Source organism: Branchiostoma belcheri, unplaced genomic scaffold, assembly GCF_001625305.1.
Source record: "Branchiostoma belcheri isolate BF01 breed outbred unplaced genomic scaffold, Haploidv18h27 scaffold188, whole genome shotgun sequence".
Classification (NCBI taxonomy): Eukaryota; Metazoa; Chordata; class Leptocardii; order Amphioxiformes; family Branchiostomatidae; genus Branchiostoma; species Branchiostoma belcheri.
The window spans coordinates 330015-345662 of NW_017803357.1; the positions used below are offsets into that span (position 1 = coordinate 330015).

General features: G+C 40.0%; 1 protein-coding gene and 1 long non-coding RNA gene across 3 annotated transcripts; both read left to right on the forward strand.

The window, feature by feature from the left end:
• Positions 1-106: 106 nt before the first annotated feature.
• LOC109467692 lies at positions 107-2065 on the forward strand. Its single transcript, XR_002140102.1, has 3 exons — positions 107-236; positions 715-798; positions 1491-2065. It is a non-coding gene; the product is annotated as an uncharacterized LOC109467692 (long non-coding RNA).
• A 1387-nt stretch (positions 2066-3452) lies between these two features.
• Positions 3453-14595, forward strand: LOC109467690 (CD81 antigen-like). 2 transcript variants are annotated; one of them, XM_019765735.1, is made up of 8 exons: positions 3453-3581; positions 5705-5899; positions 7478-7552; positions 9296-9400; positions 10126-10278; positions 10837-10920; positions 12068-12390; positions 13397-14595. In XM_019765735.1, the coding sequence occupies exons 1-7, from the start codon at positions 3525-3527 to the stop codon at positions 12383-12385; spliced, it is 987 nt and encodes a 328-aa protein (XP_019621294.1). In that variant the 5' UTR covers positions 3453-3524; the 3' UTR covers positions 12386-12390; positions 13397-14595. The 2 variants fall into 2 exon arrangements, with proteins under 2 accessions (XP_019621294.1, XP_019621295.1); XM_019765736.1 differs by lacking the exon at positions 12068-12390 and having other exon boundaries at positions 3454-3581.
• Positions 14596-15648: the final 1053 nt, after the last annotated feature.

Sequence of the window (15648 nt, forward strand, 5' to 3'; positions counted from 1 at the left end):
AGATGACATATCCTCTTATGGAGACGTCTAGTGAACGGAAGTCTCTGCGTCTGCGTCTGCTAAAGTTTACTATTTCACCAGAGTCATCCTCCCTTGTCCCTTTTTAGTTCACGTGCTGCGGTCTGACCAATCCCAACAACTGGGCCGACCCTAGCGCCCAGCCCAGCTGCCCCTGCCCCGCGGCTGACCAGGGAACCAACAAGTGTGAAGTGATCGGCGGTACGGAGTACAGGCTGGTGAGGAGGTCTCATGTGCAAGTCTTTAACTTCCCTTAGAATCTGGTTCAAAGGAGTTTATCAGAAATCACAAGTTAAGCAGAAAGTTGAGTTACAGGTCCAGTAGTAGGCAGTACAATATTCTACGCCAAAAAGCAGTTACTCAATTGCAAGCAACTGGATATGATTTTGGAAATACAATATTCTGCTGTGCAGAGACACTGTCTTCTAGATCCAATGTTGAGAAAGACACGGCGGAACAGTTAAAAAAAATACTTTAACGCAAGAAGTCAAGGGTAAAGGGCCAGAGCTTTAACAGTTCATGTATTCCATTCACCTTTCTCACAACAATAAGAAAAGTGTTCTCCCCAAAGCTAAGGTAGAATCGTTTAGATATTCTAAAATAAAACTCGACGTCTTAAGTGGACGGGCACTGCTAGAGATTTTTGGAATGATTTTTGATTCCAAATGTATGATTAGTACGATATTTGTGTTTCAGTCTTGTGTGGACGAACTGAAGTTATACCTGGAGCAGAACATCGTCATTGTAGGAGCTGTGGCACTGGCAGTCGCTGCTGTAGAGGTGAAGCAATGATCATGTTTGAGCCAAGTACTTACAATGACAACCAGGGCACGCAACAAGTCAAGTAACATTGATGCATTTGTTGATGGTACAGACACAGAATACTTTGCAGGAAAATAATCTTCATGAATTCAAACACATTTTTAATGAAACATTTGAATGTTTTGCTACAATTGTATGTACATGTACTACTTTGTAATATTATGCTTGTTTTAATCACTGCAACTAACTCATTTAAATATATAAAATGTAAAGCCAAACACTGTATGAAATGTAGTTAAACATGTCATGCACAATATCGTATGAAGCTATTTACAATATGGTGTCGCTTTTGTAGTGATTCAAATATGAATTTTCCAACGTACACTCGTCTGATAACTGAGTAGGACATGAAAGGAGCATATTAAAGATATCTGATTTTGAGTGAGGTAGCGTAACATTAGTTTTGGAAGCTATGGATTGCATCAACTTTTGTATTGTTTTCTTCATATGTTGGACATGACATCATAAAGTGGAATTCGTCTTCAATACCCTCCTTGCATGTCGGGCACAATCTCTGATCGGCTGGTGTGTTATAATGACGGCCCTTTTCGATTTCCAGGCCGTGTGAACTTATCCTCATTTTAGTTATGCTTGCCATATCCACAACTTTCATACTTTAATCAATCATTTTATTTTTCTTCCTACTGCAGATCTTTGGGATCATCTTCGCGTGTGTCCTATTGCGGCAGGCAGACAAGGAGACCAGCGGCATCGCGTAACCTCCTCCTGATGCCGTCACGGGTTTTTGCTGAGGGAGGACCAAATGTACAGTTTATAGCATTGTTACCTGAACAGTCTAAACAATAAAAAGTGAGAAAGCGTTAGCATCAGAACTGAAACACTAGGGCCTAGCAAGTCAAGGGTCCATGATGACACATTTATATTAACAGCCGTATCAAGTAGTAGCACAATATATAGTCAATACAATTGAAACGTACACATTGTTATTAATGTATTTTAATTTTTATAGTGTGTTTTACAACATTTAATAAAAGAAAACATTACCTCATGCAAAGCTTCTGTTCTGCAAAACTTATTTTTCCGTGTAGACATGTTCAGTCAAATTTGTTTTCCATTTTGTATCTACCAGAGAAATTGTCATGTAGGAAAATAAGACAGTACTGGGGTGATAATGTTTATGAACTTTTTACTTTCTGCTTTTGGGTCTTTGTTATCATGTCAGTCCTGTTAATCTAATAAAGTAAGGGATTTCGTGGTGTCATGACTACTTTTGTCTCTCTCTTTGAGCCTTGTCATATTGAAAAATGACTGTGTGTGTGTGTGTGTGTGTGTGTGTGTGCGCGCGCGAGTGTGCATCTGTGTATGTGTGTGTGTTTGTGTGTGCGTACTAGTGTCTGAGTGTGTCTGTACATATTATGTGTGTATGCATATGTGTGTTTGGGTGTGCGTGTGCGAGTTTGTGTGTGTGTGTGTGTGTGTGTGTTCGCGTTTATGTCAGCTTACTAGTATGTGCTTGTCTGTGTCTATATTTCTTTTCCTGTTAGATGGTTAGCAGCTAAAATAACATTGCCATCTAGATTTAGAATGTCAGCTTCGCACTTGTCGCTGTGTACCCTAAACTTACATTCACGCTGAAGAGACCGGTAACATTACGTCAAATGTCCGAACCAAGTTGCGATACTTACACACCCAGGCCGTGTAATACTGATTGAAGTCGTTAGGGGACGCTGTTACCAAACGTACCGTCTAGTACAAACATGAACACATGTTACTACAATGACAAAAACATACTGCGTAATCCTTGCAAAATGAATCAGCTACCATTAAGACCTTCGACATTTATTGTAAGAATTCGTTTGTATCGAAAAATGTTCAACTAGAGTTCCACAATATCATACCTTCGCCAAATGATGTTAATTTTTATGACTGACCATGACATCAATGGACTGACAAATTATAGATATTCCCCCTGATTATGCAAATAGGATCCTTATTTCTATGAATTATATCAGTTGATCTTGATTATATTCTCCACCTATTCTAGCATTTCCTCATAAATTATGCAAACGAGGTCCTTATTTGAATAAGTTTAATTATGTTTGCCTTCACTTAACTTTCAAATACCCTACATGTATGCATGAAATTCCAGGCAGTTACCATAGACCACACACACACACACACACACACACACACACACACACACACACACACACACACACACGAACACCTCTGAATACATAACCTTCTTGGCGAAGGTAATGACCAAAGTATGTTGCAATACCACAGAAGGCGATGACTTTAAAAAAATGTGGTGAAACTGAGTCACTAGATCAGAGAGTAAGGTACGCGTATCTATCTTATTTTAAAACAGTCACGTGGCCATGAAATGCAGTCCATGTGTCGATTCAGGTTCTCGTCATTTTATGTTATGTTTTACATAAAACCTTGAAGACATCAAACACAGTTGCAGGTCTGTGTGCAGAAAGAATTAGTCAGATGTGTGTTTGTCCGACGTGCATTGTCCTCTTGCCTTCATTTACAACCTGCCCCTGTTACAGTCTGGCACAGGCCAGGTTATAGAGCTGATCACGTGGCCTCCTCTGTTTGTCAACCGTGTTGACAGAAAAGGTGAAGTCACAGCGAAGTTAGCTAAAATTTAACTAACTCAACCGTTAGCAGCCCGCCATTTTCTCACCTGCCAAGAAAAAGTCGTTTGAAACAAGATGGCGGCCAGCAATACGATTAGGTATTTCTTGTTCGCGTTCAACTTCTTGTGTTGGGTAAGTACGAAACAAGTCTCACTGTGTGTGTTTGTGAACTGTTGTGTGCGTTAGATGCTGTATTCATCTGGTAGGACAGCTAACGGTACGTGTGTGTGCACATCCATGCAGCCGCGGGGGACTTGAGCAAATAATGATCCCATGCTTTTTTGGGCGATGATCGCATGTGATAGACGTTTTGAACAAGCATTTTTGGTGCTTAGATTTCTCTTCTTGTGTTTACAAGATGTTGAGCCGTTTTCTGACACACCTGAGTTGTTTTATGTTGAGAAAGCAACCGCGGAAAACTATCGCTTGAGGTGTAGTTTGGATATTACGCAAGGTAGTGCTGGGGGGGGGGGCTTATATCTTGCTACATTTGTTGCAAGTGAGTTCAGTACCTTGACTTCCCGTTCAGTCGACTTGAAACTTCACCAAATAATCAGTCACGATAGAGACAGTCACGATCGTGGTGTATACGTAAGTTAGCAAGCGATCCACAGAGAATTTGAAACCGTCGTGAATGGTACATTTGAAATAATCTTTAGCGCAAACGTTTAGCGAAAAGGTAGGTTCGTACATGCCGTGCATAATCATGTAGATCTGAGTATTAAACAAGTGAATATTGTATTCACAGTGTATAGTACGCACACGCATGCTGTGCATTTCTGTGCAGAATCTGTTAGTCGACCTAAGTCAAATAAATAGGAGGCTAGACGCCTCACACGAGGGCCCATAAATTTCTACCTCATAACTCACGGTGTGACAAGGATACGAGTGGAAGTTAATGTTTAATCGCGACACCTTAGACGAACTGATCCTTCAAGGTTCCAACAAAATGGGTAACAGTGCGTACATTTTCCTATCTGTCCAATCAAACAGTATATTCTATAGACTTAATTATACCACATATTGTGTATTTATACCAATTTATACCTATTTTATTGATCTGAGTTATAAAGGTCTTCAGGGCGTTGCAGAGATCAGAATGCAGCCCATGAATGTTCGACTGTTATTGAGACGTACCGTTGATTAAAGGTCATTAAGGTAGACAGGTCAGAGGTCATAACCGACCTGTAGTTTACAGAGTAGGTAAACAGGCCCCTGGTAAGAGCTATTGATTCAACACAACTACGTGCATAATAATGAATGGTTTATTTATTTCAAACCAATGTCACAAACATCGCAGCCAAAACGGCTGAATTGCGTTAAGACATTTACAATTCGAATTGAGACATGGATGAAACACATTTACATAAACATGCAGTTAAAATTCGAATATAGACATGATTAAAAATATTCACTTAAACATGTAACATTTACACAAACGTACGGAGTAAAAAGGTCTATACAGCATTGTATTTGTCTGAGTGTCAGTTATAACTACAAGTTAAAAACAAATGTCAGCGCAACTATTCGAAATTGTGAACAGGTGGAACAGATAAAATAGCCAAGGGCAGTAACATGTCTCATGCACTGTGGTTCAAAAGTTCAATCATAAAAGGTAGCGCACTGTTCGTGTACCGTCCAGTACGGCCGTACAAAGGGTTCAGTTTATGTGATGAACGGGTCTGACGGCCACTGATTTTAGATAGTTTTAGAGCAACATCCAATCAAAAACGCCCATAACCTGTCCATACGTAGAACTGCTTTATATTTGAACAAACAACTTACAACTTACATGATATCATTTGACCGAACTAAGTTTTTCTTTATCAATTGCCTTCATAAAAACTACAAAAGGTCATACATACCATATTTTTCCCAGAAGAGCGATATTGAAACAAAATTAACAGATTTGTGTACCTTGTAGTAGGTTATGGTGGCATATAAATTTTCAGGGAGAAATATTGATGTTTAATTTTTTGCCTCCCCCCCCCTTAATTAGGGCACTAGAACGCTTCGCCTATTTTGGGGATTCTAAATTCAAGGTGACGTCACGGCGCTCCTGGGCAGAAATGGAAATGCCTCCATATCCAAATTTGCTTAGAATACATTTAGCTACAATTGTGCCAAATTTGGTGCTTTTAGACAAAAGTGCACAATTTTTCAGCTATGCCGCTGGACTAATAGGAAAAGTGTGCATTTCTAATGCTAATACATGTAGTACTATTAATTCTAAAGAAGCGTCGTTTTGTCCCCAGATTGCCGGGCTGGGCATGTTTGCCATCGGCATCTGGCTGCGTGTGGACCCGGCTCTCTCACCGGTGGTGACGTTAGAACTGGGGTGGTTCTACACGGCTGTGTACGTCATCATTATCGTCGGTGTCGTCACCATCGCCATCGGCTTCCTGGGCTGCTGCGGCGCCATGAGGGAGAGCCCCGCGCTCCTCAAGATAGTGAGTCGACTGATGGGTTGATTTGTATATTTCATTGTTTTATCAAACAATTTATTTATTTATTTATTTATTTCATCTTAGGACGGCTGGGTAACCCTATTCAGCTTACATTAGCTGTTTTCCAAGGGGGCCCAGCAAAATTACACAAGACATTGTTACATACAGTAAGACAACATACAGTAAACATTAAAGTCCGATGCGTCAAAACAGAGTCATAGTCCTATACTCAAAGCTCTAGATCTAGCCGTTCAATGGTCAAAAACACGAAAATCAAGGAATGGAGGTCAGGTCAATAATTGTCTATTGCAAATTCTTGCCCGAGGGCTAATTGCAAGAACAGAAGAAACATGGTATATAAACAGACAATTAGTACATATAGAACTACAGATAACTACTAAGAAACTACTGGTAAAAACTACTGGGTTTGACTTCTTTTTTGAAGACGGATAGACGAGAGTAATTTTCTTTTCTTATCAAACAATATAAACCTGGCTTCAACTTCTCACTCACTCACTCAGCACCGCATGCTCCGGGGGGCGTCGCGCCTCTCCAAGTTGTCTTCCAGATGGTTCTGTCCTGCGCCCTCTGCCAGGCTGTAGCTACATCAAGGCCCACTGTGCTGAAGTCTGCATTCAGCTGGTCTCCCCACCTACCATCAACTTGCTTTGTTAAAATCACCATCAACTTGCTTTGTTAAAATCACCATCGTTTGCGTACCATGTATAGTGGGCAAAGGAGAAGATATCTAATTTCTATTGACTGTTGATTCTGTTCATGTATTCATTAACAACCAACCTCTTTTCTACCATTGTACTCGTAATCTTCATGTTTGCTGTTTCGTACTATGAGTCGTTGTATTGCAGCAATTATGTTTGTAATGGGCCTCTATGCGCCCTTTTAAGTATTTTAACATGATTTGCATAAATGTATTTTTTTGGTATACATTAGGCCACAACAAGTAAATTTCATGGATGACATCCTACGCAGACTCTAAATATAAGGCGACAGGACGAAAAAAAACGACAGCCCCCCAAAACAAGATTCCTACATTTTTAAATTTCGACATCATAAACCTTGTTAAAAAAGAAAGATACCTATATTGTGCTACGTCCACTGCCGACTATCACAACAATCATTTCTCACTGATACAACTTTGAAAAACAATGGCTTTCAATCATGATTATACCAGTTTTTAATCATTGTACCATGTATATATAAATGGTTTCAGTGGGAACATCCTATGTACACAGCCACCATCACATATAAAAGGAATGAAATACATCACTGCATCAAAGTAAAAGACAAAACATTAAATCAGAGTCTTGTCCCTTCTCTTCATATATATCTGCTATCCATGTACCGGCATGGCAACAGACATGCTATGTTTGCCAATTTTTGGCATGTTGACTGTCAGAGGGCAACAAAATCAGGCAAAAATTGATGTCATCCATAAACATTACTTGATGTGGCCTTAATGAACTTTAAATGGAACATTCCTTTAGACATTTGAAACCGTGGGTGGTTACAGATAGGACTACAGTATAGAACGACAGGTGATCTATTTAAATTTTTCGGCAGTACGTTTGTCTCCTCGCCTTGATGTTCATCCTGGAAGTGATAGCAGGCATCCTGGGATGGGTGTGGAGGAATGAGGTATGTTGGTACTACGTCCATCTGGGAACAGGGTAAACAATTACATAAGCCTTGGCTATCAAGTTATAGATTATATGTACATGTACATGTCAACTTTGAAGGAGGCTTGTTCATTCATTTATTTTTAATTTATCTTTATCTATTTATTTGCCTTTAGACTGGTCTTGGACTTTGGCTCATGGGAGCCCACAAAATAAAAATAATGAATAATAATAACATATATCAAAGTACACATGTATAGGTAACATAGGTATGTAAATCATACATGAATCATAAATTAGCACACACATGATATTTGGGGGCTATGTCAAAAAATATACAGTAACTCTTAACAAAATAAATATTAAATAATCACATTAAATAATAAATACGAAACCAAGCAAAGAGACACAAATTACTGTCCAAACACAGAGTCCAGTTGCGTTCAGGTAAAAAAAAGTATATTGGTAAGATATTAAACTATACTAGATCATATTCACCAATTTCACACTTCCCATAATGCCTAGTAACGGTCACGGATATGACGTAAGACCACCCCCTCCCCCTTCCTCGATGTAATATTTCCAACAAGTTCTATCCACAAACTGGTCAACTATTGTTTTGACTTATTTCTCTAGTATAAAGCGCATGCCATAATTGCATTTTTGTTGGAATTTAATAGAGAAAATGACGTACCTTCTATCGTTCTAATATACGTAATGCGACCGTGAGAGTCTTCGGTAGAAGGTAGAACGATAGAAGGTTCGTCATTTTCTCTAATTTCAACCAAAAATGCAATTATGGCATGCGCTTTATACTAGAGAAATAATTCAAAACAAAAGTTGACCAGTTTGTCGATAGAACTTGTTGGAAATATTACATCGAGGAAGGGGGAGGGGGTGGTCTTACGTCATATCCGTGACCGTTACTAGGCATTATGGGAAGTGTGAAATTGGTGAATAAGGTACTACTCAGAATACCAGCCTGGCGGACATGGGAACTCCAGAACGCACTCAGTTGAGGTCGGTGTGTTGTGCAGTACACATCGTACCTGGTAGACGGTGCAACAAGAAATCTCGGCGGGACTCGCAGCACAAAAAAGTGCACTTGCTTACTCCTGCTCGAAAACATCTAAAACATAAAAATGGATTTCTTTCAGAGCATCGCATCCATTGCTATAATTGTTTACAAACGCTTTCGTGAGTTATTAATTGTCTTTATTGACATGTGTAAGAGTAGATGATAAAGTTGTGATAGTTGCTGTTGTTCAGTAGTCGAGAACGCGATGTATTTCTTAGTTGTGATGTTTTGTACAACATTTTCATCATAGTGTTATTATTACATTGTAATATCATAAAACATGGACTGAGCCACTTTCACATCTAAGATGGCACACCCCAGTTTATTTTGGGTCTCAATTCGATTCTGCATACCCTCAACTCTAGCGACCATCTCTTTCAAGAAATACTTCTTAAGCCAAAACACTGTGTTTGCAAATGAAGGATATCCCTGTAGCTACGAGTACAATAGAATTTCAATTTCTTTCACCTCTTACATTTTAGTAGATTTTAGGGGAGAAAGAATTTTGAAAAAAGATGCCAAAAATTGGCCACATCACTTTGCAGCCATGTTAGTATTTAATACCATTTTGAAGCAGATTATGAGAAATGTTAACTCAAACATGAACCATCGAAACCCCTTTGTCACTTTTTTCCGGGCACTACCTTGCTAACACCTATCACCAAAATCGTGGTTGTTCTGCAGCTTGACCAGTGGGTCCGAAACTCCTTCAGTCGGACCTTCAACGGAAGGTACATCGACGACTTCTCCGACTCCTTCCAAGACGCCGTGGTGTACTTTCAGAGAAGGGTGAGCTTCTTAAGCCTTAAGTTTTATATGTATGACCCTGTGCAGCAAACCTTGAAATAAAGAACGAATTCTTTGTGTTTTGTCTTGTTTTGTAGAGAGATAATTCATTGCGGTCAGGAGGAGAAAGGTCAAGGTCAGACAATAAATGTATAACATGGTACAGGTTTAATGATTGAAGTCCTTACAAGGTCATAAACATGTAGTCCTAATAAATCCATAGAAATAACGTTACAGCCTTACACATGCTTCTGTAAAAGCTGTATATATACTGAATAGCAAAGCTCTTTCATCACAACCATTTATTTTTCAAGAGCCAACGTTTCGATGACCGTCTGTCATCTTCATCAGGGCAATTATGACTGGTTTTCTATGCACTGACACTAGATGTTACTTGGTCACTAGATGTTACTTGGTCCCTATGATGTAACAATGCCTAGTATGTATGTCACAATTACACTACGTTCCGGAATGCATTGTAAACAGTAAAAACTAGCTTAAGTGCACTGTGAACTATGTAACACCTTTAGTGCACTATGCACCAAGTAACATCTAGCGTCAGTGCACAGTAAACCAATCAGAATTGTCCTGATGAAGATGACAGACGGTCATCGAAACGTCGGCTCTTGGGAAAATAAATGGTTGTGATCAAAGAACTTTGCTATTCAGTCGTTTACCAACCTGATGAAATTATTCACGGATGTATATATATTGTGTTCCTTCCGTAGATGGACTGCTGCGGACTGAACACGCCCGAGGACTGGGAGAACTGGCAGGAGGTGGACAGCTGCCCGTGTCCCATCGACCGGTACGTCAACCAGTACGACTGGACAGAGAAATGTCAGGAGGACAGGAACGACTACACCCTCAGCGTCTACAAGGTCAGTCTTCTGACAGAATGGAAATGCCGGTGGGGTCGTGTGGCGTAGCGTTAGAGTGCGCGACTCGGAAGTAAGAGTCACGGGTTCGAGTCCTGACATGCCATCGATCTTGTGCCCTTGGGAAAGGCACTTTACACGGCTTTCCTCACTTAGCTCAGGTGAAAATGAGTATTGTCCTGTAATGTATTTGTCCCCTGTGTTGGTGGTGGCATTAATATAAGTTGAAGAAACTTGAGTGTGTCATCACCACGTCTTGTGACTACATGTTGGAATAAATAAAAAAATGATAATTCATATCACCTCTTCTCCGCTACCTAGGGAACTCCCGGGGGTTCAGTAGGAAATTAACCCTGTAACACTCCATTCATGAGCATACAGAAAAAGAGACACACGCAGTAAAAACACACAGAGAAAGAAGAAAACAGAATGGAATAGAGGGGTAAATAAAACACAGAGAACAAGGAGGGAAAGGCCAAGTACATTAAACACATGTCTATTACTGCTAGATTTACTGGATTTATTATCTATGTTTATTAAATATGTAATCTCTGACTTTAGTCTTGCTGGGACAACATCTCCCTGTGGCTGAAGAACCACATCATCGTTATCGGGATTATCGGGTTCGCTGTCGGCGCCGTGCAGGTTCGTAACGTCAACACTTCCTATTGATTATATGCCAAAAAGCAGTTACTCAAGCAACTGGATATGATTTTGAAAACGTCAGACGTTTCAGGTAGTATCCACTAGCTTTCGTCAGTGACTGAGAGACCAGAGGGGAAAGCAGGTTTATAAGCACAACCTATTGATTGATATGCAAATAAAGTGAAGACAAATTTTTGAAAGTCGAAAGTGGAAAAAAAGGTCAGACAAGTCAAGACAAGATAACGCAAATTAGAAAGTTCCTGTTTTTTCCCCTCTGGTCTCTCAGTCACTGACGAAAGCTAGTGGATACTAGCTGAATTCGAAACGTCTGACGTTTTCAAAATCATATCCAGTTGCTTGAGTAACTGCTTTTTGGCATATCGTATTACCTGGATGTCTAACCTTCATCGACGTTTCTATTGATTAGTTCCACCGTGTTTTCTATGTTAGGCCACACCGACTTAATTTTATGGATGACATCCTCTGAAGACCCCCATACTAGTGCGCGCGGGCGAATAAAAAAAAAACAATTCCGGCCAAAAACAAAAATTGTACTAAACCACAGGAATACAAACCTTAGGTATAATTGTAAATTTCCAGCAGTACATGTACATAGCGACATATACGACAAGCCGGCACATGCTGACTTTTTGCGGAATCTATGAATCGGCACTGTACGTGTGTACGGGTACTGAGTTCTTGCCATCGTGGAGCTTTGGTAGCCTGGTTACCACCGGCTCTGTATTGTCATTAACCATGGACTACCCAGGCCTAGAGCCAGGCCAGAGCCTTGAAGGACGAGATCTTTTTTTTTAGAACAGGCGAAAATCAATGCGCGCGCGGATGTCATCCATAAAATTAAGTCGATGTGGCCTTATCGGATAAAACCCCGATAGATCCCTCGTCATGTTTTGCCATTGGGGCCATATGTACAAAACAGCAAGCTACCTTCTCATAATCTATAATTGATGATAAGCTATACTTATTTTCAAGAAATATCTCGTCACTCTTTAAAGTTTTCATCTCTAAATTAGCTAGTCATCAGATGTTCATCAGATGAAGGCAAGGGAGTAAACCCCCCTCCCCACTACCCCACTCTCCCGTATGTATCCCACATGTGCATGGTCTTCCTCATGATATCTTGTAGTGTCTGGGCATCTATTGTGGAATCAAGATGATTCGACAGTTCGACAAGGGTGGCGAGGACGGGTTCCTGTCCATCATCAAGTCTCCGATTAAAGCCAAGAAAGCAAAGAAAGAGGTTCCCCTTGAGACAGTTACCACGACCAAGGACGAGGGAGAGTCTTTGGTGAAGGAGAAAGACCAGCCCCCGCCCAAAGAGCCCGAGGTGGAAGCGGCGGTGACGACGAAAGAGCCGACGGCGCCGGCGGAAGAGACCGAGCCCTTGTCACCCTCCTCGCCGGCGGAAGAGGCCGAACCTCCAGCGAAGGAGAACGAAGCATGACCTCGGTGCGCGTCGTGTTCACGAGTGCCCCTCTGCAGATCAGCTTATGCAACCCTGTAGATCAGATCTTAGAGCTCTTCCCCGCTTGGCTCTTTCAGACAAGCTGCTGTCATTAGCGCTCTCTCTGTGTTAGAACTTTTCATACACTGTGGACTTGCAAATGCTACCATTTGTAGACCATTTCTTTTTTTTTTCAAATAACGCTGCTGTCTTATCTGCAGTTATTTGGCTTCCCCTTTTGCGTTTTAAGCTCTGAGATGATTCTTTTTAAACCCCAGGAATTCCAAGTAGATTCGTCAAGTGGCAATGTGTAATTATTGGAATCTGAGGAATCATTCTAATCATCAATACTCATCAATATGTGTTGCTGATAGCATTGTTGATTCTATGGAGCTTTTGATGATGTTCTGTGTGTGCGATATGATTTTACCATATGTTGATCATTCTACATGATTCTTCATGTTCCCTGACCACCATTTATATATCGATCTGTAACAAGGCAGGGACATTATTTCATCCTTAATGCAGCTATATTCATGATGATGATCATGTCACTGAAGTAATTTTGTGACGCAACGATAATCTACCAAATTCACTACCAAAATGTTCTTTTCTTGTTTTCCTTGTATAAAGAAACGGTATCTTGTAGCTTGAGTTTTCTTGTTGTAGCATGCAAGAAAACGAATTTTCTTGAAAATCCCCCTGATATAAGAAACATAAGAAAAATAAGAAAAAACATTTTTGGTAGTGTTGACATTGATTCGGATGATTTATGCGTGTTTTGGGTCGGTTTATGTAAATAGTCATGAATAACTCTGATTAACAAGTTTGAAATGAGATTAACGTAATTATCTAGGACCTATTTTGGTGAACATCTAATCACGACTTTGAGGATATGGTATCAGATGAGATGAGGATATGGATTCTGAGGATGTGACAATGACATCTTTGTTGATGCTGTTATTGTTGAACTTAATGAAACATGACAGTTGGTATCTTGTTTTTCTCCAGCTTGCTGGGATCGTTGCCGGTGTGATCTTCACCCTCCGGCTGAAGAAGACAGCTGTGGTTGTGTGAACCGCCGTGACTCAGATCATCTGTAGAAGTTTTAGATAACTTGATTAGGCCACACCGATTTAATTCTATGGATGACATCCTCTGAACACCCCCAAACTAGTGCACGCGGGCGAATAAAAAAAAATTCCGGAAAAAAAAATACAAATGCTACTAAACCACAGGTATACAAAGCTGGTATTGTGAATTTGCGGCAGTACATAGCGACGCATACGACAAGCCGGCACATGCTGGCTTTTTGCGGAATGTATGAATCGGCACGAGTTCTTGCCGTCGTTCGGTAGCCTGGGTGCCATCCTATCCAGAGTTACAGCCGGCTCCGTATCGTCACTAACTACCAGGCCAGAGCCTCGGAGGACGTGATCTTTTTTTTTTTTTTGACAACAGTCGAAAATCAATGCGCGCGCGGATGTCATTCATAAAATTAAGTCAGTGTGGCATTACCAGAAGGTCTGGAACAGTTGGCTAGAAGTTTTTAAACCTTGGATGTCTTAGAGGTAGTGGTTGTTCCCTGATCTTGGGTTTCTTGACGCTTTTATTTCAGTTTTATATCCTGACATGGTTTCACATTTCATTTGGTTTTCCAATTTGAGTCCAGTATTGCATAAAAGCACATTGTTTTCTTTTTTCTCTCTCAATGCTTTAGAATTTAGTGTATTCAAATACTATAGAAGAAGGGTATGACTTTCAAGAATCTAGAATTGAAGTGTTTCTTTATCTGACTTATTGATACTACCTGTCGTGATTTGTAAAGGTCATTTCAGATATCACACATAGACGTGTATCTATCTATAGTACCTTTATTTTCTATGATTATGATGTATGGGTAAAATGATAAGATACAAATTAATGAAAAAATTACTTCTAGGTTAGATTTTGTAAAGGTGGTGTGCTGTATCGGTTGAACAGCTTACAGCCGTTAATTCTGTTATTTCCTTCTTTAATTATATAACAGAAGCGCTGTTTTAGTTATGTGTTAAGAATCATCATGATTTTCCTAGTTTGTATATAGACAGTTATTAGTTCAGGAAGACATTGTCTAATGAATTAGTCACCTGGAGTAACTAGTCATTCCAACTGTAATTTTTGTTTTGTTTCTGATTGACAGAATTGCATAATAAACCCAATAGACCTGTTTTTGTTGTTGTTTTTTCAAGACAAGCTGCACGGTCTAGTATAGAAGTAAAAAGGGTAGGTTATAAATTCCCCCTGTTCTATATACTAGTACAAGACTTTATAGTCCTTATGAAACTAGAGTTCGGAGGGCTCATGCCTTCGACAGATATTGTTTTGGAGGGTGTTGTGTGTGTGTATAGTGTAGGTTTTTTGAAGATGATTATCGTAGTTATAGTGGTCAGAGAGTCCTTTTGTGAACGAAGCAACATACTATTTACCTAGCCTGTACCATGTCTACGGAAATACGGATCGTAGAATTCAGCAAAAAGGAGAGGAGAAATGGACTGGGGAGTCTGGTTAAGAAAGGTTAAGAAATGCTTTCTTCCCTCCGATGCGCGGCGATCCAAACTTCAAAATTCCTTCAATTAGTTTTCTTCTATACAGCCAGCGTAGTTGAAGCGTGCGGTGTCGACACTACAAATGTTCACACAAAATGGGCAATTGTCGTAGAGGGGGGCATGGTCCCACCTCCATAGGGGGGGAAGCTCTAGTATTTTTCTTTCTCCAGATACAAATGGAAGCCATTTCCTGCAACTTCTGGTTCAAGTTGTTCCTCTGCAAAATATGGATGGGAAAAAAATCTCGAAGCAAAAAACTATTCTTGCATGCAAACACACTTTATTATGCTTCTGATGCCATCTTGCCAGCTTTGGTTATTTTCACCTACTGCCCTGGAGATAAAATACAAGCAGGTAGGTACTAAAGGTAAGGGACTACACTACACTTCAACCATGTACAAAAAATAAACCAGCCAACAATGCAGGACACGAACTGCCAGAAAAAATGTTAACATTTGGACCACATATTCAGAATATACTGCTGCATTCTGAATTAACACTCACTGAATTAAAAGAGAAAAAAAACTTCTGAAGAAAAAAAGTATTAATCTGCACAACATTTTGATTGGTTTCCTATCCCTTCGTTTGCCTAAAAATCGATAGTGTGATTGAATCAATTTTAAACCCCCTAAAATTAGCTAAATCATCGATTTAAGCTTATTGCGCAATGGACTT